Source organism: Electrona antarctica (genome assembly GCF_951216825.1).
Source record: "Electrona antarctica genome assembly, chromosome: 12".
Taxonomy (NCBI): Eukaryota; Metazoa; Chordata; class Actinopteri; order Myctophiformes; family Myctophidae; genus Electrona; species Electrona antarctica.
This window is the reverse complement of record NC_136793.1, coordinates 12,612,379-12,637,349: the sequence shown is the minus strand read 5'-3', so window position 1 is coordinate 12,637,349 and position 24,971 is coordinate 12,612,379. Positions and strand designations below refer to the sequence as shown.

Sequence of the window (24,971 nt, the reverse complement as noted above, 5' to 3'; positions counted from 1 at the left end):
CAATGCATTAAACTTCCGGTTGTCCCTATTTGAAGCCTTCAAATAGGAACAAACCAATAGAATATTATTTATTATTATTATGTAGAAGAGCTGCCATTGGACTGGCCCCATGAAGTGAACAGAGTTTGCGTAACTCTGTGGCTCTGGGCCTACCAGTATGTCTCGACATTGTCAAAGGCAAAAATTACCCCATGGCAGTGGTTCTCGAAGTGGGGTCCAGGGACGCCAGGTGTCCTTGAGGGTTCCAGTGGGTCCCCAGCAAAACCACTTTATGGCTATCCCCATTATTTATATTTTTGTATGCAGGTGACATTTTGTATGGGGGGTCCCTGGCAGAAAATCTTTTCAGGTGAGGTTCTGTGGAGTCTGGACCCCCAGATTAATGTTGTTCAAGAAGTACATACATCTACAAATATTTTGTACTAGGGACCACGGGAGCCCAAACCAGATTTGTGTAAAATGTTACGTTTTTCTTCTTCTTCTTCTTCTTTTTAGCAGGGCTTGTAGATCGGCTATTTTCAAATAGCCTAATAGCCTTTGGGCTTGTTTTTTCATAGATCTGGTTGCTAATTCTCTGACACAATTAGGCCAGTCAATCTAAGCTAAACAAATGGCCTGACCCAAAATAAATTGCAATAGTAATCGTTCCAAGGTTTTTTATGATCCTTAGCGTCATCCAAATAAGATATTAAAAATTGAGTATTATATACATTTTGGATCATGGTCAATTCAGGGGTTGAAAGCATGTAATGTGTCAAACTAGGGGGTTTTCATGATTCTGAATCCATTCCAAGCATTAGTTTTGCACGAAAAACACTAATTGGGCTAAAATAGGCCATAGCCACTTGCCCTAAGGTGACCCCAAGGAACCTTGAACGATTACTATTGCAATTTATTTTGGGTCAAATCTATAGATTGACTGGCCTACATCTGGCAAATCCTGCTGAGCTTGTTGTCAAAGGCCAAAAACTACCCTGTGCTACTTGTACAACAAGCGACGCACTGCGCACGCGCGTGTCACTCAACGACGATGACCGCGACGAGAAGATGGCGGATCGTGAGGAGCTTCGGGTAGGCGAAAAGAACAACACAACACTGCCGGGCCGTTCCGATCGCGCCGCGGCCCCTAAAAAACACGGACATTGTGCCAGATAACGTAACGCGCGGCACGACAACAACGTTTTCGACGAGCCAACGTTCATGTAAAGTAAACGCACGCTCAGCCCAGACGACCGCTAGCTAGCCGCCTAGCTGTTGTGCTAACAATATTCCTGGTTCACCAGCGGCTAACCTGCTAGCTACCGAGCTGACATTGTTTGTTGTTGCTGTATTTACACTTGTGTATGTGCCATTGAACTAATCGTAGTTAACGTCGTTGCAGAGTAGGCTAGCAGGCTACAGTTGGTTGTGTAACTTGTGTTGCAGAGATGTTGAAAAGTGGATGAGGAGAAGAACATAGCGGTAAATGCTGAAGGATATGCGACAGTGATGTCACAACTAAGCGTCATCTGTAGGCGGGAGTATTTCAAATTTTGACAGCAAATTCAGTTTTTTAGTCTTTTGAATAACACCATTAGTTTTAGTCCGAGCAATGTAAGTTAAATTGTCTATTTCTTCGAAAATGTTAAAGAATGCAATGGTATTAAGTAGCAACTCAACATGCTGGTGTCCCTGTTTTGGGCATATAATTGGAGAACAAAAAGTTCTAGGCCACAAATAGCTAGTTGGCCTATTTGAGATATTTCTCTAAGTAAACTATTCCAGATTTAGCTGGGACCCCATGGAAGTTCAACCCCCCTCAAGGACTCCCAGACTCGGAGCCATTGAAGACGACAGAGTTACGACATCTCCGTTCACTTCATGAGGCCAGTCCAATGGCCTCTTCTACATAGTCTTCCTTTGGCGAAGAGCATTGCGAAGAGTGACAACGTTCTGTACCGGAAGTTGGCAGAATGCACTGGATCTTAAATCCCTTTTATTTTAGATAGTTTTTTAGTAATGGTACAACATAAACATTACGGGGGATTTTGTTGTTACTGTACAATACTTTAAAACAGTTGTCATGTTGCGCACATGCCTACAATTGCTGATATTCGCACCGCCCTCGTTAAAAACAATGTATTTCAAACTCCAGCTTGTCACTCTCCAGGGCTGCATGAGCGCTGTTCTCTGCCCACCCCCCCCACCCCTTTCATGGCGAAACTCTGTATAACTCAATGGCTCTGCCCAGACTATTGACAATGCAATTAGGACATCACTGAGTTATCCTTATTTATTATACCCATAATATTTTATTTCTATGTTGAAAGCACCGAAATTTACCTTAAGCTAACTGCTGCTCAAACATTGTATGGGACAAAGGTTGAAGTTAGTGCTTTTTTCCCCTCTTTCAGGAATTTCCCAGGTTCACAGATATTGAGTTATTAGTCTTAAGACTTAAACCATCATTAGTTTCATGAACATTCAGTCGTGTGGTAATTCCCCTTTTCTATGCACTGTTTATATTATGATTCTAGCTGGAAACTTTTGCCGACCCAATAATACGATTCCATCTATACACTGTTTTTAACGGCATAGTATTTAACTTGGCCCTGTGTTACTCTGCTTGCATAACAAAACAATAAATACATTTTTACCCATCAGTTTCCCTCTATGCCAGCAGTCAGAAGCCACTGGACTAGTGAGTGTGCGCCGCTGTGCGGTGTTAACCTGCAGTGTTAACCTTTGGTCTTAGTTTTCACTGTTTGTTGTGTTAGCTCCAAAAACATCCCTGTCTACCAAAACAGTGAAAACACTAAAACACAGCGAGACGGAAATGTGTTTGTGCAGGTTAAGGGCCGATTCATACTCCTATTTTACCGCTGTTTCGGCACTGTAGTGCCGTACATTTTCAGTACCCCCGAAACTCAAATGACTTCACATTATAGGCTCTACAGAGCCGAACCGACTTTTATTCGGCTCTAAAATAGGAGTATGAATCGGCCCTAACACCGCCACACTACAACTGGCTGATAACTGCTGGTATAGAGTAGAGGGAAACAATTAGTTATATATATATATATACCGGTATGTAACACAAGGCAAAGTTGCATACTGTGCCTGTTTCTTGTTGCTTTATAACTATAATACCTGTCTTTTTTCACCCCCAACTTAAGCTGCTCCACTGCTTATCATTTATCTGCCTTGTCTCATGCTCTCCATGTTTTTTTTATTTTTATCTAATGGGTCTCACAATTATTCTCAACATTTTAGATTCGTAACGGGCACATGATATGTTAAGAGAAAAGGATATTCACGTAAGACCAATCCAGCATGGACCATATAATGAAGGGTCAGTAGGGGTTTTCTTACCTTTCTCTGGGGTTGGTCACTCTGTGGGAGGGTGTTGACTTATCAAATATTGCTTGGTACATCAAATTGCACGAGAGGTTTTGCTTAACTCTTGCTAATTCATATAATTTAAGGTTAACTGGCATTGTTTTCTTTATCAGTTCATCAGTCATTGCTGTCCTGCAGAAACCTTATTTGTTGCATACTTCTCCAATCCAAGCGATAGTCTCTCACCTAGTCAGACTATCAGAGATGGCCTTACTGATACATCTGGGGAAATCAAATTACATTGAATGGGCTTGGATGGCAAAATACACACACACACACACACACACACACACACACACACACACACACACACACACACACACACACACACACACACAAAAAAAATCTACCCCAATGTGTGTGCAGTTTGTATTGTTTTTTTAAAGCTGCTATTTTTGTTTACTGTATAGTTTTGGGAGATCTAGTGATCGTCTGGCTAGGTGAGACTGTTCCAAAGATGACATGAACTAGCAGCAAGTAACAAAACGATAGAAGCAACATACAAATTTGCTTTTAGAAAGTGTCATTACACCACGGCGAATCCAATATATATGACACTAAGCCAGATTTTCTCCAGTACTGGACATACAAGGTTTCTACATGACAGATGTATCGGGTTGTTATATTCCTTTTTGCAATTGATTTGTAGCTTCTTAATTGGCTTGCTAACATAACCTGATTATTTGGGCACATTCTACAAAGTAAGCTTGGACTAAACCTTTAACTTGGTCTGGGTGCTGCTGAAGCGTTTTTCTTTTGTTGCTGTAGCTTTTTGCACTTTTCTGTAGTATTCAACAGTTTTTTTAATATACACTTGCCGCACGTTTTTGCTGTACCTATTAATTCTGTTGCGTTTTTTTTCTTCTCCCAGAGTATGGTATCAAGTTTCAGAGTGTCTGAATTACAAGTGTTACTGGGCTTCGCCGGCCACAACAAAAGCGGGCGTAAGGAGGAGCTCCAGGTGAGGGCGCTGCATTTGTTGAAGAGTGACTGCAGCCCCGCGGTGCGAGGCAAAATCAGGGAGCTGTATCGCCACCGCTACCCCAGGATCCTGGACGCCTGCATCCCCGACTTAGCCACCATCAAGTCGCTGTTGTTCGCCGCTGCGGAGGGCGCCGGCGGAAGCCTGGCGAACTCTGACGTCCCTTCTCGAAGTGGGAGACCGCTCGTCTTCCACGAATCCAAATTCAGCATGAATCTGCAGCAGCCCGCGCCCCTCATCCCCCCGGTCCACCCGGACGTCCAGATGAAGTCGCTGCCCTTTTATGACGTCCTGGATGTTCTCATCAAACCTTCAAGCCTAGGTCGGTGTTCTTGTTTTAGGCTTGTTGCAGCAGGGTCCCCCATCCCCGAGTGATGTGTATTTTGCCACGGACACCGAACGATTCTTTGCCAGGGGCAGATTTGAGTTGTATGTTTTTGTTGTTTATGTTCAAAATGAAACGCTGTGTTTCACATTCAAATCTGCTGCCGAGCCAATGAAACAAAGCTTCTACAAACCTGAGGCTACAATTACACACAGAGCCTATTCTGGGGCAAACATTTGGGAAAATAGCATTGTGAGCTTTTTTTCTCTTTTTTTATTCAAGTGGTTAAGCATAAACAAATCACCAATCTTGAGCCTGGAGCACCTTTATATTAATGGCTGATTTCTTGCAATCATACAATGATTGAGCTTAATCTGTTCCAAAAGAGAAAATGTATGATCGTGTATAATTTTGGAAAACCAAGGTGAATGTTCTCAGTAAATTTGTGCTATGTCATAGGTAAAAGACATTTCTGAGATGTTGATGCTCAATGGAATGAAACCTGCAGAACTGGTCAAGGTGTGATTGTAACTGAGACAATTTTTCAGGAGCAAGCCAAGTTCAGAGATACCACCAAGAAAAGTACTTCATCTTTGCATTGACGCCGCAACAAGTTCGAGAAGTATGCATATCCAGGTATAATTTCCTCAACACCACTTACTTACTACCTAATCATGCCATTACTAGACATGCAACAGCCAATTGAACTAATCAAATAATTGATTATAAAAATTATCGCTAAAATAATCAAATAGAAAATAGCCGATCTACAAGCTCACAACTCATCATGATTCGACCTGTTGTGTGCTTATAGATATGCTTTTTTTTCACACCCTTGTACAAAGATGTATAAAATAGGGTGTAAGTGTTTAATTAGACTAAACAATCCACATCTCTAGGTCGTCTACATAGTCAATAAATTATGAAATGTCCATTACAATCTTTCTGCATTGATCCACTAATTATTCAATTGATAAAGTAATTGATCAAATAATCGCTATAGTTAGTTGGATAAGTAGCCAATCAGCATCTGCGCTCACTGCCCTGTGATTGACGTACGTTGACTGGATCTTTTACTTTTTGGTTTCTGTAAAAATGCCCACCCAGCACTTGGGGCCAGACTGGTCTGCAGAAAACAATGATACAGTGAATTCACGTGACCGGGGTGGTTTACTTAATGCAGAACCGGTAAGGGTATGGTAGGTAAGTCTGAAATGTTCCCTTTCTTTTTTCAGGGACTTCCTACCAGGTGGCAGGAGGGACTACATGGTTCAAATTCAAATGAGGTAAGAATGTGTGAAATGTTGACTGCTGTACATATCCACGGTGACCAGCCTTTTTTTTTTTTTTTTTTTTAAACCTCCATAGTGTTCACAGGCCACCGGGTTTGCTTTCGTTATATTGTCATAATGGGGATTTGACGACGTTGTCGTCTTGAAACTGACGTTATATGCATTACAGCCAGACCCATGTAAGTACCATGGATGGTTCACCATTTCTACCTTTTCTAGAACATTGAACTTGATACTAAAATCTATTGGGAGCCAGTTCAAGGAGGCCAGAATGGGAGTGATGTGTACCTGGTCAGTAGCCTGGCAGCAGCATTTTGGGTTTGGCTGACATATCAGCCATTATTTGACTTTTTGTGTGATCTGTGTCCGCAATTATGCAGCCGAGTTGTAATGATTTCTAATTACTTTTAACTCACCCGCCGCCATCACCTCATCTGGTGGCTTAATTGTATACTCCAGGACCACGGCTAGTTCATTCTCTCTATTTGGGATCCTATTATTTTGAAAGCCGTTTCACTCGGAAACCAAGATCAGGAAGTGAATAATCGCTATGTAACAGGTCCTGCGAATGTTATTTAACCCATTTTGGGCGGGAACCCCTTTTGGTGTTTTAAACATTATGTTATAATTTAGCTATTGAAAAATAGCAGATCTACAAGCTCATAGCGCGCTATGAACTTGTAGGTCTGCTATTTTTGAAAAATTGTTAAAATGTGCCTCAAATCTTTCAGAAAATTGTCATGATTTAGAAAACTTTTTTTTTTAAATTTCGATGTCAGGCCTGATTGGGTTAATTCACCCAAAACATACATTTTGTAACCGGCGATCATATCGTTTAGAGAAATGAGGCACAAATCAAGCTTTTGATCCAAAAAGAAGAATCCGAGATATTACGATTGCGTTCCCACATTTGGTGTCGAGGGGAATGACCTAGTATGTGTCTACAACGTGTGGGGTTTATGTGGTTGAGGTTTTTTGTTAGCTTGACCTGCTTAAAGTTTCTCTTCTATTTTTAGATTTTGCCTGTCGGAGACGAGTTGTCCTCAGGAGGACAATTACCCAAACAGTCTGTGTATAAAAGTCAACGGGAAACTTTTTCCTTTGCCAGTAAGTGCTCACATTGGCCGTGGTAAACATTGGACTTAATTCATAGTAATTTCTCATGCATACTAACAATGGGTACAAAGTCAAACGTGTTTGTGTGTGTGTGTGTGTAGGGTTATGCACCGCCACCTAAAAACGGAGTGGAACAGAAGAGGCCGGGAAGACCTCTGAACATCACCTCATTGGTCAGACTGTCGTCTGCCGTACCCAATCAGATTTCGGTTACGTGGGCACCTGAAATCGGAAAAGTAAAAACTAGCTACTCATAAAATCAATTCTTCTACATTTTCTCTTGGATTTTTCTCAGACAGTTTCAGGGAAAAGTAGGGGAAATGGACAGTCTACATGCTCACAAGGCATTGTGAGAATGTAGATCTGCTAGTTTCGCTACTTTTGAACAATCTTGAAAGGGAAAGTGTACTATTTGTACAATGTAATTAACACGAGCTTGTGACTCAATAAATAACTAAAGGTTATTCTTCCATTTCCTGAAACGATGAAAATATGTGAGGTTGTGTTGATGGTGTGTTTTATTTCCTGCAGACGTACTCCATGTCTGTATATCTGGTGAGACAGCTGACGTCACCACTGCTTCTACAAAGACTGCGAATGAAGGGCATCCGAAACCCTGATCACTCCAGAGCATTGAGTAAGTGCTCTTCAATGTGAGGCCACGGCCGCCAGGGGGCGCCAGGAAGGCCAGTTAGAAAAGATGGGAAATTCAATTAAAAAAAATATTTCAATTCAAATTCAGTTTTCACTTTAAAAGTGAAGTTGTTACATATTTTTTCCTTAATTAAAAGTTTTTTGGAAATAGTCGAAAGTCAATCTACAAGCATCAACCTCAATGTGTGATGATGCAACACTTAAGCTTGTATATTATCAGCAATGAGATTTGGTGTACAGAGAAAATGCATAAGTGGACATGCCCTATATATACTTGTTTTGTATGACAAATGGCGAGACTAGCCAAACTACAAGCTTGTTCCTCTAGCTATTGTTTAGAAAGATGAAAAAGAAGGAAAAAAGAAATGTATGTGTAATATTGTATTCATGTATTGTCTAATATTGGGTCTAGATAGAATGAATGGCCTTTGTTAAATTTTGCCTAACCATGAACCACAATGGTGACAGTCTTCAGTTGCATTTGGTTACTCTGGTCACTGAACAAAATCCTACCTCTACCGATCTCATAATGTTTTGCCTAAAGTGTGTTTTCAATTCAGTTCAATTTGTGTTTCAGTTAAAGAGAAGCTTACTGCAGACCCAGACAGTGAGATCGCTACGACCAGTCTAAGAGTGTCGCTCATGTGCCCGGTAAGACAACCATATCACATTCTCTACAAAATTAATGTAACGTCAGTGGTTCTCAACCTGTGGGTTGAATTTTCTGGGGGGGGGGGACCCCGGATGACAGTGAAGTGACAATTTAAGGACTTAAAGCCTTTATAATGAAAGAAAGAAGTAATAAGACCATTACTGCATCAAAAGTAATCGACAAATTATACTATAAAATCTGGTCAAACATGACCAAATTGTCAAATAATATAAGAAAATAGCCGATCTACAAGCTCACAGTCACAACCTCTAGCCTTGCAAGCTTTATCTGTTTGAATGAGACAATGTAATGTCCCACATTTCCAAGTGCTTGTTGTTCAAATGTTTAAATGTGCACTATAAATATAATCTTATCATTTTGGGGGGGTCCCCAGTTCAAATATGATCATGTTGGGCTGTCCCCAGTTCAAATATGATCATATTGGGCTGTCCCCAGTTCAAATATGATCATATTGGGCTGTCCCCAGTTCAAATATGATCATTTTGGGCTGTCCCCAGTTCAAATATGATCATGTTGGGCTGTCCCCAGTTCAAATATGATCATGTTGGGCTGTCCCCAGTTCAAATATGATCATTTTGGGCTGTCCCCAGTTCAAATATGATTATTTCTGCATTCTCGCGGCCTGAAAAGGTTGAGAACCACTGCTGTAAGTGATGTTTTTTTGTTTGGTTTGTGTGTTACTGTCGACTGTGTGACCGGTCCAGCTAGGTAAGATGCGCCTGACGGTGCCATGCAGAGCGGTCACCTGCTCTCACCTGCAGTGCTTCGACGCCGCCCTCTACCTGCAGATGAACGAGAAGAAGCCAACGTGGATATGTCCCGTCTGTGACAAAAAGGCAGCGTACGAGAGCCTCATCATCGACGGGTCAGTGGGCTCGTTTACTTGTCTACAAGCTTGTTGTGGTGACCATTTTGGAACGTAGCGTCCCTGATTCCGAACATTAGGCAAAAATAGACAGACTTGATGAAATTAATGATTATTCACCACCAGTTCTATTAAATGTCAAATTATTATCAATTTTTGTCTTGTCTGTGTTCAGCTTATTCATGGAGATTCTGAATGAGTGCTCGGATGTGGATGAAATCAAGTTCCAGGAGGATGGTAGCTGGTGTCCCATGAGACCCAAGAAAGAGTCAGTCAAGGTGTCCTCCCAGTCCATTCCAAAACTTGAGCGTAAGTACAACTTTATTTATGTTTTTGTTGAAACTCACAGATTAAAGTTGTCAGTGGCCATTCCCTAGAAGGCGCCTCACACACCGAAATTCTGCTATCTACAAGATGGCCTATCTTCGGTTGTTTGTTGTTGTTTTTTTGTGTGTGTTTATTGATAGTAGAGAGAGACAGGAAACTGGGACAGTGGCACGCAGCCATGGTCGCCGGGCTCAGAAATCGCACCTGCGACTCACTATCAGGCTGCTTTAGAACCTATAACCTTAACCGCTAGGCCAGCGGTGCTCTAGTTATTCGTTATTTTAACATAAGAGTATTTGATGTGGTGACGGTCAAACTAGAAATAGAATACATTCAGAAAGACCCTATTGATCTCGTATATTTAATAAAAGCAAAGGTTTAAGGCCACAGTCTGCATTTGGTTGGTTGCATGGCTACCAAAACATCATTTGACATATTGTGGTCATTGTTTATGAAACAGAGCACTAATTTGTGGGGGAGGGGTCTCCTTTCACACGGTTTCACAAATGGCAGACTTAGACTATATTAGCCCAACATAATCTTTCAGTCGCGTTGTGAGATTTTCTTTGCTCTCGTCCATGGAAACTGTAGTCATAGTTGTCTTAACCCACTAAGACCTGGAACGCATCTGTATCACCTTAGCGACCACATGAACCATTATTTTATACTTTAGCTGTTGAAAAATAACAGATCTACAAGCTTGTAGCACTGCTATTTTTGAACAATTGTGAAAATGTGAGCAATTCTTTGAATTTATATTCTTTCACTTGCTTCTGGGGGGTCCCTGGAACAACATATGTTGAGATGGGGGTCGGCGGCCGAATCCATATCATTTACGGGGTCCTTGACATGAAATATGTTTTATCACCGCTGATATAGGAACATAGGTCTTTCAGAAAACTGTCATGATTTAGAAGACATTTGTAGAATCTGGTCTCAGGCCTTAATGGGTCCCATACCTCCCCCTCCATCACCCCACAGCGTCCACTCCCGTGCGACAGTGTGCGATGGCGCTGCCCACAGGCGAGTCCGGCTCCGCCAAGAAGGCCGACGTCATCGACCTGACGCTGGAGACCTCGTCGTCGTCAGAGGACGAGGAGCCCGACTTGCCCATGAAGAAGCGCTGCGTGTACATGACCAAGACGGAGGAGATCCACAGCAAGGGGTCAGTGGTTTTCGTCATTGTCTCCAAACCTTGGAGAAAGGGGGAAGCTGTGTCTCAGATCAGGTCTGACACAAACAGGCAATATAGACCTATATAAAGGCTAGATGGCTCAAGGCGGAGTCTCTGACGTAGTTCAGCCGGAAGCCATCTTGCTTCGGGGCTACAGTATAGTATGTTCAATGGCAGCTCAAACAAAAAGTCATAACTCGCTCAAATCTTGACTGATTTACAAACGTGTTGGTTTATTACAAACGTCAACGTGGCTATGATTCAGGGTGCTTATCTGCTTAATTTAGTTTTTTATATGAACGTCGTATAAAAGCATATAAGTATGCGGACGTCTCTGATGTTTATAACAAACCAAACCATTTGAAAATTGAGCAAGTTATGGTTATTTAAAAGCACATGCCCCATAGACACAATGTTATGCTGCCCCGAGGTAAGATGGCCGCCACGTAGCAACGTCGCTCTCCATTGGCCATTGCGCGGGTGAGCCATCTAGCTTTCTTATATATATATCTATGATATAGACCGTATTCACACAGCGGCCATCAAGTTAATAGCAGGGTGGCGAGTTGCCAACTTGCCACCCTGCTATTATATTGATGGCAAGATGGCCGCAATTTGTGAATATGGTCTGTTGGCATGTTATACAGAAACAGACGGCAGAGTCACACTCATTGCCAGCTGTTGTAGTAATCAACCACTTCCACACCCCATCTATAGGTTCATGCTGCACTAGCTAGTTAGCCTGGAAACCAGACAAAACGGCCAGTGCAAAAACAAAAATTGCCCATGGCAGAATTAGTCTGGCCCCGCTTGGTGATTAGATTTAGCTGCCCCTGAAATTGTGTGGGGCACCAATTGGGGACCAGCGTGCAATTATGCGGCGGGTTCATCACCAGAGGCATTTTTGTTAATCCGGCCCCTGGAAATGCAGGTTCCACACAGATTCCAAAATATTAAGATTAAGGGTGCGTTCGGAAATGCGCACCGGGAATGTAGTCAGTTTGTTGACTGTGGTGGGCGGTGATGTCACAGAGTGCGTTCAGTGTGCCTTATTTACGAACGACCAAAGCTGTGACGCATTCACACCGGACGACCCCAGCTTCAGGGTAGGGTCGCTCAGTGCGGGCACTCGGAACACCCGGTGCGCAGCACACTGGATTTTCGAACGACAACGCACCGAGTGCACTGAATAAACGAACGACAAGAGAGCACACCAGTGCGTTCAGGGCGCATTTCCGAACGCATCCTAAGTTACTCACGTAACACTACACTGCCAAAATGACTACAATTTAATAGCATTCAAGGGACAATTTTCCCAGGTGTTTAATCCGTTTATACGACTGTGTGGTTATTTTTATACAGTTATAGATATACCAGTTGTAGAAAAGGATGTGGCGATGTTGAGCCAAACTCGTTGCATACGAGTTACATGCATACTAAATAATTTCCTTTATTTCTACTATTGGATAGAGACCAGTATAAGGCTGTGCAATCCACAGCGCACAAATAATGGATGATTGAGTCGGACCATGTCTTTACCCACAATATATCTTATTGTTTGTTTGTCTGTCTCTCCAGGGTACTGACCTACCAGCCCTCCACGGTGCGAGTGCCAAACGTCCAGACTTTGGACACGCCCTACCTAACGTCCTCGCTGTCAGACTACCCTTTCCACCACTCCACCCTGGCTACCATACCTGCTGACATGCAGAGTGAGTGGCAATGTAACCCCATGTGCTGACTGCATGTCACCCCAGTAATAAGGAGTAAATATGACCCTCTATGCCAGTGGACTGCATGTCTCCCCAGTAATAAGGAGTAAATATGACCCTCTATGACTGCATGTCTCCCCAGTAATAAGGAGTAAATATGACCCCTATGCCAGTGGTTCTCAAAGTGGGTGCCCTGACGCAAGTCCAGCGGTGCTGCAGAATGCTCTGATAACATTTGGAATTCATCAATATCTCTTCAGTTGAATCACTTAACACCCTCTATACCAGGGGTACTCAATTATCTTGCCGAGTTGCCACTGGAACTCTCTCAAGGACCCCTGTAGGTCCCCGGACCCCACTTTGAGAACCACTGCTCCTACAGAATGCGGCACAAGATGGGCATTAAGTCCTTGGATCGCTGGTTCACATCTGCTACTGTTTGCAAATTATTTGTATAATCCTTGTGTAACATTTCAAAATGTCTGTTTTGGTTTCTCTTAGGTCTGGATCTGCTTTCTTTTCTTCAAGCAGATTCTCAGGTACTTTGTCTTGAATTTAGCACGTTGTCATTATTTAACCTCATGAAGATTTTGTTGGTAATTTCCAGTCCAGGGATGGTATTGTGTTAGTTCCACTAACAGAGGACTATAAATTAGACAGTATGTATTAATAGACACAGGAAGGTTATACAATCTCTGTAACTAGCTCTATATCAGAAACTGTGTCAGCTTTACACAACAAGCAAAGTCTAACAATAGGCAGAAATGTGCCGAGATGTGGAATAATTGAATATCATCTGTCATGAGACAAGGGCACTTGCACATCATTTCCAGGAGATGGTGCAAAAACACCCTGCATTCTATTTACTGCTACTGAACTGAACAACCAGTTGATGTACTGTGTCACTTGAAGTTTTGTTTCAAATTTAAAGTGCACTATGAACTATGGCTATTATTGTACTTATGAGTTTTATTAAAATTATTTCAGCATTACCATTAGTATATCTCTGCTGTCGGGCAGAAACCAGCTATGTCAAAAATATAAACCTTTCAGGAAAGAAAAAAAAATGTTTTTAGAACGATACTCCCTCATCAAAGTTGGTACAGTGACTTTATACAGATACTTTTTTTTACCAGCTGATACGAAGTATCGGCAGGTCTATATTAGCATGGGAAACTTGCAACACTGCTTGCAACACTGGTAGTCCACGTAGATCATTCTGCTGAGTGTTGCCAAGTCTGCATATTTCCAGCCAAGTCTGCATATATTTCCATCCAGCCTAACGTGGAGGCTGCTTAGCTTATTTCTGTCACGACAGTTGCCAACACTGGCAACCATACTTCCGAGTACTTCTTGCTGAGTGTTGCCAAGTCTGCATATTTCCTGCCTGCATAGTTCCAGCCTAACGTGGAGGCTGCTTAGCTTATTTCTGTCACGACAGTTGGCAACACTGGCAACCATACTGCGAGTACTTCTTGCTGAGTGTTGCCAAGTCTGCATATTTCACAAGCCCACAAAAAACACCTTTCAACACACCACTTACACACACTCCAACTCGCTTATAATTCGCGGACCTGGCAACACTGCCTCCCCTCGCGCCATTGGCTCAGACACACACGCACACGCACACACACACACACACACACACACTCACACACACCCACACACACACGCCTGGAAGCCACCGCCCACTGTGATCTCTCCTCAGGAGAAGAGAAAGAGAAAGAGAAACAGCGGAGGAGGAGGAGGAATTGTCGCCTCACGATTTAGCTTATTCCTTCTAAATCTCTGTATATAAAATATAGCTAACTCATCGAAACTCTTAGTTACATCAATATTGTTCTTCGCCAATAGTTGGTTTGTGCCAAAGTATTACGATTATATAATTCGCATTGGCCAATTCCATTGCCACGCACATTCACAGCCATTTCCCAGCGCGGTGGTTTGACCCAGAGCCAACTCATAGAAGAGTTACGACATTGAGGGGGCAGAAACCGAGCGCTCGAGCGCTGTTCATGCAGGCTGAACTGAACAGTTTCGGGAGACAAACAGCAGTTACTTTTGCACCATGCTAATGCCTGCTAAAGCTAATGTTGACAGCCTGTGTGTTTGCGTGCTTGCAGCTATGCCTTGCAGGAGAGAGAGGCAGGCGGAGCGGAGGGGTCTCGTCTCGCGCAGCGTGTGTGTGGCGTTTATGCTTTGATAATTTCTGCCCTCTTCCATGGCATTTGCAACACAAAAACCATTCTCCCATGTTGATAAGAGTATTTTGAAAAGCACTAAAGCAGTGCTTCTGAACCTGTGGTAATGATGGAGACTTGGTAACCAAATGAACCCTTAGAGATCTTTAACTCTTGCGAGTACAATTAAACCAAGTGGGTCCTTTTGGTTCAATTTCACACTCAACAGTTGAAAAATTGTTAAACATCTGCATTACTTCTACACAATTTGAGAATGTAGCCAACTTAATTTGAGCAACATTGGCCTGTTATCTCTCCTAATGGTACCAACATCAATACCGTTCTTCAGTTTGGGTCTGGAAGGCTAAATGTCATCAAATGGTGGTCCGTGGCTCAAATGCAGAATAAATAATGGGCCTTGATATGACAAATCTTGACAACCACTGATTTAAGGTATATTTAGAACGGATAAAAATATGCCATTAATTTGCAATTCACTATGGACAATCATGTGATTAATCGCGATTACATATTTGAATCGATTGCCAGCCCTATTATTATATAAGACAGAGGCAACAATTGTGCAAATAGCCAATCCACAAGTTCACAACGACCTTGGACATCTGCTATTTCACAACATTTATCTGTGGAACCATTCTGTTGCTTGTCTGGGTAGGGGGGTCCCCAGTTCAAATATGATTACTTTGGCGGGTCACAGCCTGAAAAGGCTCCTAAAATTGCTAGCCTACCACCTTGATATTACCAAAAAAATTGTTGTAACTTGTTGCCTTATCTAACTATTCATTGATTCACTCCCAAAATCCATTTGGCTCTCATGTTGGGCTAGTTGGTGTCAAGGTGATGTATGTTTGCTCAGCAGTTGCTGATGTCTGCTCAGGAGGTTTGAGTGTTTACTCAGACCGAAAACAAATTAGAGGGAACATTGCCGCGGACCACCGCACCAACCTCTGCAGGGACCCCCCTTATATTAAACACACATCTATACAGAAGCTGCTGGTTATTATTCATATTGAATCAATTCTTGAATTGAATTGATTGAATATAAGGGGGGTCCCTGCGGAGGTTGGTGCGGTGGTCCGCGGCAATGTTCCCTCTACTTTGTTTTCGGTCTGTTAAATCAAGCTACAGACAACACATTCCAAATAACCTCCATTTCCTCTAATGACTTGAGAGTCACCAATGTTTGGCTCCATTTTGTACTAGCCTACACTCACCTGGACAGATCCTGTTGTTGTTTACACACACACACACACAGAAACAGACACAGATATACATTTCAGATAATAGCACAATTCTGAAGATTGTAATCAGCTGGTTATTAATTGATTTGAATCAATTCTTGTTATTACATTTTTATCCCACAATTTTGCACCCCATCTTTTTCACCCAATTTTTTATTTAATTTTTTAATGTAATCCTGGGCGCTACACTTCCTCTGCCAACCAGGGGGGGCAGCGGACTGACCTCATGCTTCCTTCTATGCTGCTTCTTTTCACCTGACGGGGGAATTTCCCCGGCCGGACATAGCGCGTGGAAGGAACACGTTATTCCCACCAGTTCCTTTCCCCTCCATCAGGCACCCCGGCTGGCCAGGGGGAGGTAGTTTAGAGACCAGGATTACTGCATGTTTTTTGTGAGGGTACCTACCTTTATACAGATACTTGAATATGTCCTTATATTATCATCACTTTACCCTTACCTTGTATGAATTATATTTCCATGTATTTCCAGCATTACAGTGCTCCCATGTTCCTGGACAACATTATATTATTGAACTTATGTGAATTATATTTCCAGCATTACCGTGCTCCCATGTTCCTGGACAACCTGAGCAGCAGCCTGCAGAGTTCGGCCTCCTCCACCAGCTCTGCACTGGTCTCCTCCTCCACCAGCCACTACGAGAGCTCCGCCCACGTCGCCACCAGCTCCACCCACCACGAGACCCGCGTCATCACGGGGGGCGGGGCCGGGAGTGCCGGCCAGCCGCTGGGCAGCAGTGGCGGCTCCGGCGGCATTTCGGACATCATCTCGCTGGACTGAGAGGCCACGAGGGGTGCGACCACGAGGGTCTTTGAGGGGGGATTCAGAGGGCCTTGTACACCAAGTTAAATGGGCTCTATGCACACTAAGTCAATAACTCTTCCTACTTCCGGACCCCTTCTCTACTTCCTGCACAGGTGTCACCGACGATAACTCATTTAAGGCTCTGTTCCATTCTGGTCAAACAGAGTCAGGGTGCTGCTATTGTGCGTGTTGGCTCATTGGAAACACTGCTACACCAGTGGGTATCAAAGTATCTTTGAGTTTGTTCCAAATGGCCCTGTATGGGTCTGTAACTCTGAGTGTACAAATTTAACCATTTGTACACTAGGAGTTATGGGGGTCTATTTGTACACCCTTGGAGTTATGTGGGTCCACTAAATGGAACAGAGCCTTAATTGGTATCATCGGTAACGCCTGTGAAGAAAGTAGGGAAGCGGCCCCGGAAGGAGGAGTTCTTTCCAAAATGGCGTATGTGCATATAGCCTATTGGAACTGAAGATTTTACAGTGTGGATTGGGGATCCCAGAGATAAAAATGGGGGTCCGCAGACCTCCAACAGACCTCAACCTCGGACCCCCACCCACCACTACTGCCAGGTGATCCTTGTGATCCGCACAGCAAGTCGTCCTGTTAATTTAACCACATGAACACTGAGTGTCCTTATTCTCATGTTATGAGCTCAATAATAGTCACGATACGAGGAATTTCGGCAGAAGAAATAGGTGAAACATTCGGCAGAAGCTGTTTGTGCGGTCTTCCTTTCCTTTTCAGTTCATTTATTTGAGTATTTAAGTACATTGTTTGAGTATCTGTACTTTGTTATTGCTTTAGAAACGTATGTACAGAAGTACATTTAAATAATAAGCATAAACAAACATGCCAATTTAGTCTTTTGACTGATGTAGTTTTTTTAGGGCAGAATGAAAAACTAAATTTTTCTATGATTGAAATGATGTAATTAATAATATTTCGTTTCAATAATATGCAGTGATTATCAAGTCATAACTCTTTATTTATATTAATAATCTACACCAGTGTGCGGACCGTTGTCGACAAACTATAAAGCGGAGCACAAGTGGTCAAATTAACACTCGATCACTGGTTCTCAAAGGGTTCAAAATGGACCCTTACAGAGCTCTGTAACTGATTGAGAGTGTACAAATTGATATGCACTTTCTGCTCTAAATCAAACCCAGGGATGAACGATGGTATATAATGCATAACAAGCTGTGGGGGTCCTTGACATTAAAAAAGGCTGAGAATCACTTAACCACTGAAACCCCAGCATCTGCATGGTAGGGAAAGCTTTGGCAGAAAATAGCAGATCTACAAGCTCACAACGCGTTGCAGCGCATCGTCGTGTGAGCTTGTCGATCTGCTATCCTAGTCATCTAAAATCGTATAGGCATGAAATTATTGGCTTACGAATTCAACAAATCAGTCTACAGTGTAAAATCACCAGCGTAGACTGAAGAGTGCGTGCAAAGTGGGCCGGTAAAGGTATGCGTGTGTGCGGTCCCCTTGGTCTGTAGGATGGTCTCGACATTCAGAAGCAGTGAACCCCCCCCCCTTCTCCTTCTGTGGGGGATACTTGTACCCCGCCCCCCCCCCCCCCGAACAGACTTGTGTTGTCAAAGCAACACCTCTTCAAACAGTTGATACTGTACACCCACCCTGTGTGGATCAAACAGTTGATACTGTACACCCACCCTGTGTGGATCGGACAAGTGTTATTTTCACCCATCCATCCGTGCTGTTGTGCACCCTATAATGGACTGACGGGTGCTCTTTTTAACTCACTCCACTCTCCGCCTCGCCCTTGGACCCAGAGAAATGGGGGGGAGGTGAGGAAAGATACATTTTGTGTTTTTGTTTTTTTGTTATTTGCTACGACGACGGCTGTCAGTCGAACGGGCGATTGATCCCCTTTGACGGAGTCGAATCACGTGGCAGCTCATTTGTTATACTAATTAACTAGAGATCTATTTATGTTTTCCTTTTTCTTAAAACCCATTAAGACCCGAGGCCAATTCTACAAATGCCTTCTAAACCAGTAGTTCTCACGCTTTACACAGCATCGTAAATAGCAGATGTACAAGCTCCCAGCGTGGTGCGATGTGATGCGCTGTGAGCTTGTATATCTGCTGTTTTTGAATAGCCAACGCAAAAATGTAAAATCACACAGATCCTTTCCCGGTTTTAATGGGTTAATTCACCTGATCTAAGGCTGGCTATCTTTAGGACATTTTGTGGTATCAGAACCTTGAGTATTGTTTATTTCCTTTTTTTTATTGCGCAAATTAAAGCAATCGAAGCAACTTAAAGGTGCTGTGAGTGATTTTGTTAACTGTTGAAACTAATTCTAAAGGTAATCATCGCTGTAGACTAGTGTTTTTTCAGGAGCAAGGGTCTCTAGTAAATGGAACATGCATTGCCTGGCTCCAGCCCTGAATCACTATCCATACCCATTAAGAAAATATGTTCTGGCAATTATGTAGTGAAACGAAATGAAAATTCAGACTGAGAGGCTACCAATTACGTCTACCTGGGAGAGAAGACTCAGGACTACAGGATGCTGTAAAATAGACGTTTATTGTTACTGAACAAACACTATAGCAATGATTACTATATTGACTGTCATAATATAGAGCATAAAGTAAATATCACTTACACTACATTTACATTCTATTTTGTTTTCCTTTTTAAGTCAGATATTTGCAAATGAATATGGGGGGTAATCTTTAGAAAGCCTTTAATTATGCAATTATCATCATTGTGACATTTTAACTGATGAACCATCTCTTGAACAAAGATGTTTAGATGGAGTTAATTTAGTTTGAATATACTTGCTAGACTCAGATGCCACTTTGAAAGCTCTCCGTCCCATCAGCTGGGTCCCGACGGGGAATGCATGGCAGTGCTTCTCAAAATTTGAAAAATAGTCTGATCTACAACGTGTCACTGCAACACATTTGTTGTGAACATTGTAACAAACGCAAATCGTTTATGGGGGGGTCACGTCATCTTTTCAGATGGCTGTCCGTGGCCAAATGGAATGTTAATTTGGGGGTCCTTGACGTGGAAAAGGTTTGAGAACCGCTGCTGTAAGCAGACTTGAGACTAACGGGATCTGGCTATGGAGTCACCAGCTGTTGCTTTTCACAGAGGACGTGAACGCATGCAGAGGGACACGCTATCCCTCCCAGGTTACCAGAAGGTGGCACACCCATTCCCTGATCCCCGTTTAGTGTTCCATAGCTTTGGTTTGATGGGCTTTGCAGCGGATTTGAACGGGAAACACACCTTTGTGCGTTTACTGTTCAAATCTACTGCAGAGCCAATCAAATGAAATATCAGGAAAACGGAATGCAATGCCACCTAGTTCTTCTGGGAAATGAACCCAAGATCTGTTGAAGCCGATATTTGGAAATGGAGGGGGAATGGAACCACAGACTCGACGGTGGTGGGCAGGAGGTTTACCCCTGTACCACCCGGATGCCCACCCTCTCTGAGAGCAAACTCTTGAGTAAAATGAACACTTTTTAATTTGCTGTGCACCATCAAGTGGCCGAGCCGTTGCTAGCATGTTGGTTGTAGCGACCTGGCCTGTGGTGTTGCCACGCGTCACAATACAGTTTCAGTTGAACTCTTGGTTACCTTTTTGTTTTGATACCGTCTTTTGTTATAAAGTATCTTTAAAATGCTATGTCATCTCTTGTTGCTTTTTTCCTTTTTTTTGCTTTATGGACATCTGACATCCAGTAATCACAGAAGCCCAAATTATACCATGCCATACAACGGTGACGGATGCCGAAAATAGATGTTGCCTTTGACAAATGAAGCTCAATGCAACTGCACTGACTTTGAAGAAAGTCCGTAAAATCAATATGACGGTTATTTCAAACCTATGCCTCGATTGCAATTAATGCATGATTCCTTTTGTTTTTATTTTAGAAAAGGTGAAATGGCAGATCTACAAGGTTAGTTTACAATGTGTTGCGGTGCAATACATTGTCACCTTGCAGATTGTCTATTTTTACTATCTGTATATATGCTGCCATTGCACAATGAATTATAGCACTACAGGGTCAAGTTGTTAATCGGACTAATCGATTCTCCGAGGCTATTATTCAATGAACCTACATGAGCAAGATTAAGGTGGTTATTGCTCATACTTATTGGTTTCTATATATTTCCAGCCCTACTGTGACAGCTGTGGGAGGATTAGTCTGGTGTAGTCTGAGCATGAGTGCTCCAACAACTGATACTCCATGAATACAAGGCTTCATGGGGTGTGTAATTGACAGAAAATAAGTCACTTTTTGGGTGAACTAACTTTAGTGGCTCAGGTGTAGAGTTGTCGTTTATATAATGCAACGGAGAAACTATGGGTCGAGACCCTTATTTGGGTTGCAGGAAGGGACTGTGTGGTCCACAACTGAAAAAGGGCCAATCTCTCTTCCAAAGTGTGATTTATTAGTTTTTGAAAGGCATACTAGCCTGTGAATGTATTAAGATTTTGACAACAGAAGTATAGGTACCTTTTCTATTTACAAATGTGTACACAGCAACACTTCCATAGCCTTTAAACACTGATGGGACACGCATTCAGCTGGCTATATTTAAGGCTGTAAGCTTTATTTGTTGATGTGCTTTATCTCTTTTGATTGTGAAAAGAAAAAGACAGGAAAGCAAAACGCTGATTTGATGTTATATCCTGGTTGTTGATGCAAGGCTGGAGGTCAGAGAGGTCATTTATTCTACCACTGTCTGGAAGACATTACAATTCATTAAATATTTCTGTGGTTCTTGGCTCTTGATTGCTAAATCACATTTCTTTGTAAAAAAAATAAATAATCTATTGTATTTACAGTAGGCCTAAGTACATCAAAGTCATCAATAATATTAATTATGTCATTAATCAGAAATGTGAGCTGTTAATGTATGAAAAGGGCAGATAACATTATCTCACCATGTAGGGTGACCACGCAGCAGACAACCAGGGCCGTCAACACATGCTTTGGTTTCAGCAGCAGCATCCTGATAGGGGACTTCTGACGAGGATGGAGGGAAGATGAAACTCAGCCACTGGTCTCTGAGCAGCAAGAGGAGGTCCTCATGGTTTATAAAGCTGCCAAGAAGGAAGTACCATAAACTCTGCCCACACACAGGAGAAAAAGAAAAGGAACTAGAAAAAGTGCCCTTCTGGGCACAGGTCTGCACCAGGAGGATAGGAGTGTGTGTGATGTTTGGCAAAATGTGATATAAACATGTTTGTTTGTTTTTTGCAACAATTTTCTTCATTTTGTTGAGGAAATGCAGAGCCAGATCACTCATAGCATCTCTGAGGATAGAATTCTGGATGAGCAGGACATGTGCAGCATTTTGTACAAAACGGGCCACTCCTGAAGACTTTGGAAGGCAATCTTAGCCAATCAGTGTAGAATCTGAGAAATCAAACAGACTCGTCTTGATCACATGACTACAGAGATCATGTATACTGATTTGCATGAGATTTGGATGAAATCTGTGGGACTAATATAAACAATGTGTTTTGCAGAAATCGGCCTCATGGTGGCGCTATAACCGGCAGATGTGGAGGGATGCAGGGAAAATGTTTTTCCATGGCCTCTAGGGAGTGCGCATACAAAGTTGTACACAGATCGATGCAGTTAAAGGTACAAACAGGAATTGCCCTGTTATAGCGCCACCATGAGGCTGGTTTGGAAAATAAATTGTGTCATGTCGTCCTCAGCCTAGTGGAAATGTGCGTGTATAATTTCACGGAAATTTGTACACTGTGTTTGTGATTTGTGGCATTTTGTTCGAAACGACCAATCATGTGAGCTTTGGAAGCGAATCTTAGTCAATCAGGAAGGAAGATGGGAAATGGTGCAGATCCGTGTTGATCACATGACTATGGAGACAGTGTATACCGAATTGTGTGATGTATGGATACAATGTGTACGAAATGTGTTTTGCCTAAATCGGCCTCATGGTGGCGCTATAACAGGCCGTTGAGGAATATTTGGGGCAGAGGTTCGTCGTTGGCATCCAGAGAGTGTGTGTGCAAAGTTTGGCATGGATCGGGCCAACGGTGCCGGAGATTAGCTGGTAACAGACGGACGGAAGGAAGGAAGGAAGGACGGACGGACGCACACAAACACACACACACACGGACGGAGTGGCCAGCTGCAGTCATTACTCTCGGGGGGGGAGTGTTTCAATGTCAACATCTTCATCAGGTCATGGCCTGATTGACATCACTCTTATCAGTCCTGCTCCTGAGATGCACCTGACCAGCCTGAATTTGGCTTGTGGCGCGATGGAACCCCCTTTGTTCCAAACCAGGTTGTGAAGCCTGGTTGACCCGACCGGCGTCCCTCAGGGCTCTATTCTGGGCCCGCTCCTTTTTTATTATAGGATTCTTTTATGCTGTATGTGTACATGAGTGACACAGTAAACACAGCATGGGCTTCAGCAGGGTGGATGTTGTCACATCACGTGGTGGATCTAGAATTGTGCCCCCAAGGGCAGGTGGCTGACAAAGGTAAATCTAATCAGGAATCTATCCATTCACAGTGCAGCGTGTCACCGCTGGAGGGGTGGGGGCAATGTCATTAAAGCTGCTCCCCTGACCCAAGCAACAGAACAAATGGTTGGATATATGACTCTAAGGTTACTTACCCATAAACAGCTTAATGGATGAGCAAGTGTGATTAACCATTCCACTTGGCAGCTGTATTTTCACACTTTGCAAGCGCAATCACGACCTCACCAGCCACACCTCCTGGGGGGAATAAACGTGGACATATTACAGTATACCACATCCATTCTTTTCCTGTCCTGTATGATTTTATGACAGTGGTTTTCAACCTTTTTCATATCAAGATCCATTATTTATTCGGCATTTGAGCCACGGATCACCATTTGATGAGATTTAGCCTCTCAGTCCTAAGACTTGGAATATTTTGTTATCGTTGGAGATAATTTGTCTACAATTCCATGCTGTATGTGGTACCATTAAGAGAGATAACAAACGTTGATCAAAATAATAATTATTCTACATGCTCTAATTGTGTAGATGTACATTAGGTAATGCAGATGTTTAACAATAATTTAACCCTTATGGGTCCATTTGACAACATGTTACGCTCTCAAGAATTAAAGATCTATAAGGATCCATTTGGTTACCAACTCTTCATATAGCTGGGGACCACCTGGAATCCCTTCAAGGACCACTGGTGGTCCCCGGACCACTGACCAGAAGAGTGACAGTAGTACCTATTTATTACTACCACTAGAGAGTTTGAGGACTTTGTCATGGCTCATTGAATCTGTAATAAATTAATGTTTTTGTTTTCCTGTGCTTTATCATTGATGAAGTTACTTTTAGCTGATTTGGTCATGGCAGTTACACTGTTTCTTAGCTTGATTCGTTTCACCTGGAGTCAAAAGTAGCCTACAATATTTCTATTTGAAATGTTAGTGAAAGTAATGTACTTGCTTTTTTATATACCGGTTTGACTCACCTGGCTGGGGAGAGATCAACACACCATAGGAAATAGTTTGGACTGCTAATCCACACACACAGAGGCGTGTCGATTATGCTAAATCATAGCAGTTAAGCAGTGGCAAGCCAACCAAAGACATTTAGCACAATCATGTCAAGCAATTAATGTTCATTTAAGATATCCTGCGAGTGCGATGATTATACACACCAATGCGAAGATCATACATTAATCTGCTTCACCCACACAAATGTTATTTTTTTTGTCTCACCAAAACAACAAATAAAAACTATAATATCCTATATGCCCTATACAGTCTAATTCTCATGTTTCACGTTATAGACTGTCCCAAATTATTCTTCAAGCCATAGGACAAATTATTTTGATTGCTAAATTGATGTCGGCAACTATATGTTTAGATATAGGCCGGCTACATCTAAATAACTGTTGAGTTGTGGTTTCATTTATAGCATTTATACAATATTATATAGGCTATCTAAGATATGTCCCTTTTAGCGCTGTAAGTGAAAGTAAAATCCTCTCTCTCTCGTCTGGAGGGGGTGGGGTGTAGACATGTATCTCTCCTCCTCAATACAAGAGATTAAATCCTGCATTTACTTTATGTAAATGCAGGATTTAATTTTCCAAGAGTAGGGACGGCCTACTTTTTTCACCCAATATAAATGCACCGCAGTTGACACCTGGTTATAAACGCCAG

General features: G+C 42.5%; 1 protein-coding gene across 4 annotated transcripts; it reads left to right on the top strand.

The window, feature by feature from the left end:
* Window positions 1–959: 959 nt before the first annotated feature.
* On the top strand, window positions 960–20,435 carry pias2 (protein inhibitor of activated STAT, 2). 4 transcript variants are annotated; one of them, XM_079516416.1, is made up of 15 exons: window positions 960–1,071; window positions 3,253–3,331; window positions 4,250–4,682; window positions 5,234–5,321; window positions 5,921–5,971; window positions 6,994–7,084; window positions 7,195–7,329; window positions 7,625–7,730; window positions 8,325–8,398; window positions 9,125–9,285; window positions 9,461–9,594; window positions 10,594–10,777; window positions 12,365–12,498; window positions 13,000–13,037; window positions 16,497–20,435. In XM_079516416.1, the coding sequence occupies exons 3-15, from the start codon at window positions 4,253–4,255 to the stop codon at window positions 16,737–16,739; spliced, it is 1,869 nt and encodes a 622-aa protein (XP_079372542.1). In that variant the 5' UTR covers window positions 960–1,071; window positions 3,253–3,331; window positions 4,250–4,252; the 3' UTR covers window positions 16,740–20,435. The 4 variants fall into 4 exon arrangements, with proteins under 4 accessions (XP_079372542.1, XP_079372543.1, XP_079372544.1 ...); XM_079516417.1 differs by lacking the exon at window positions 960–1,071 and adding an exon at window positions 1,074–1,202; XM_079516418.1 differs by lacking the exon at window positions 960–1,071 and adding an exon at window positions 1,094–1,207.
* The last annotated feature ends 4,536 nt before the right edge of the window (window positions 20,436–24,971 follow it).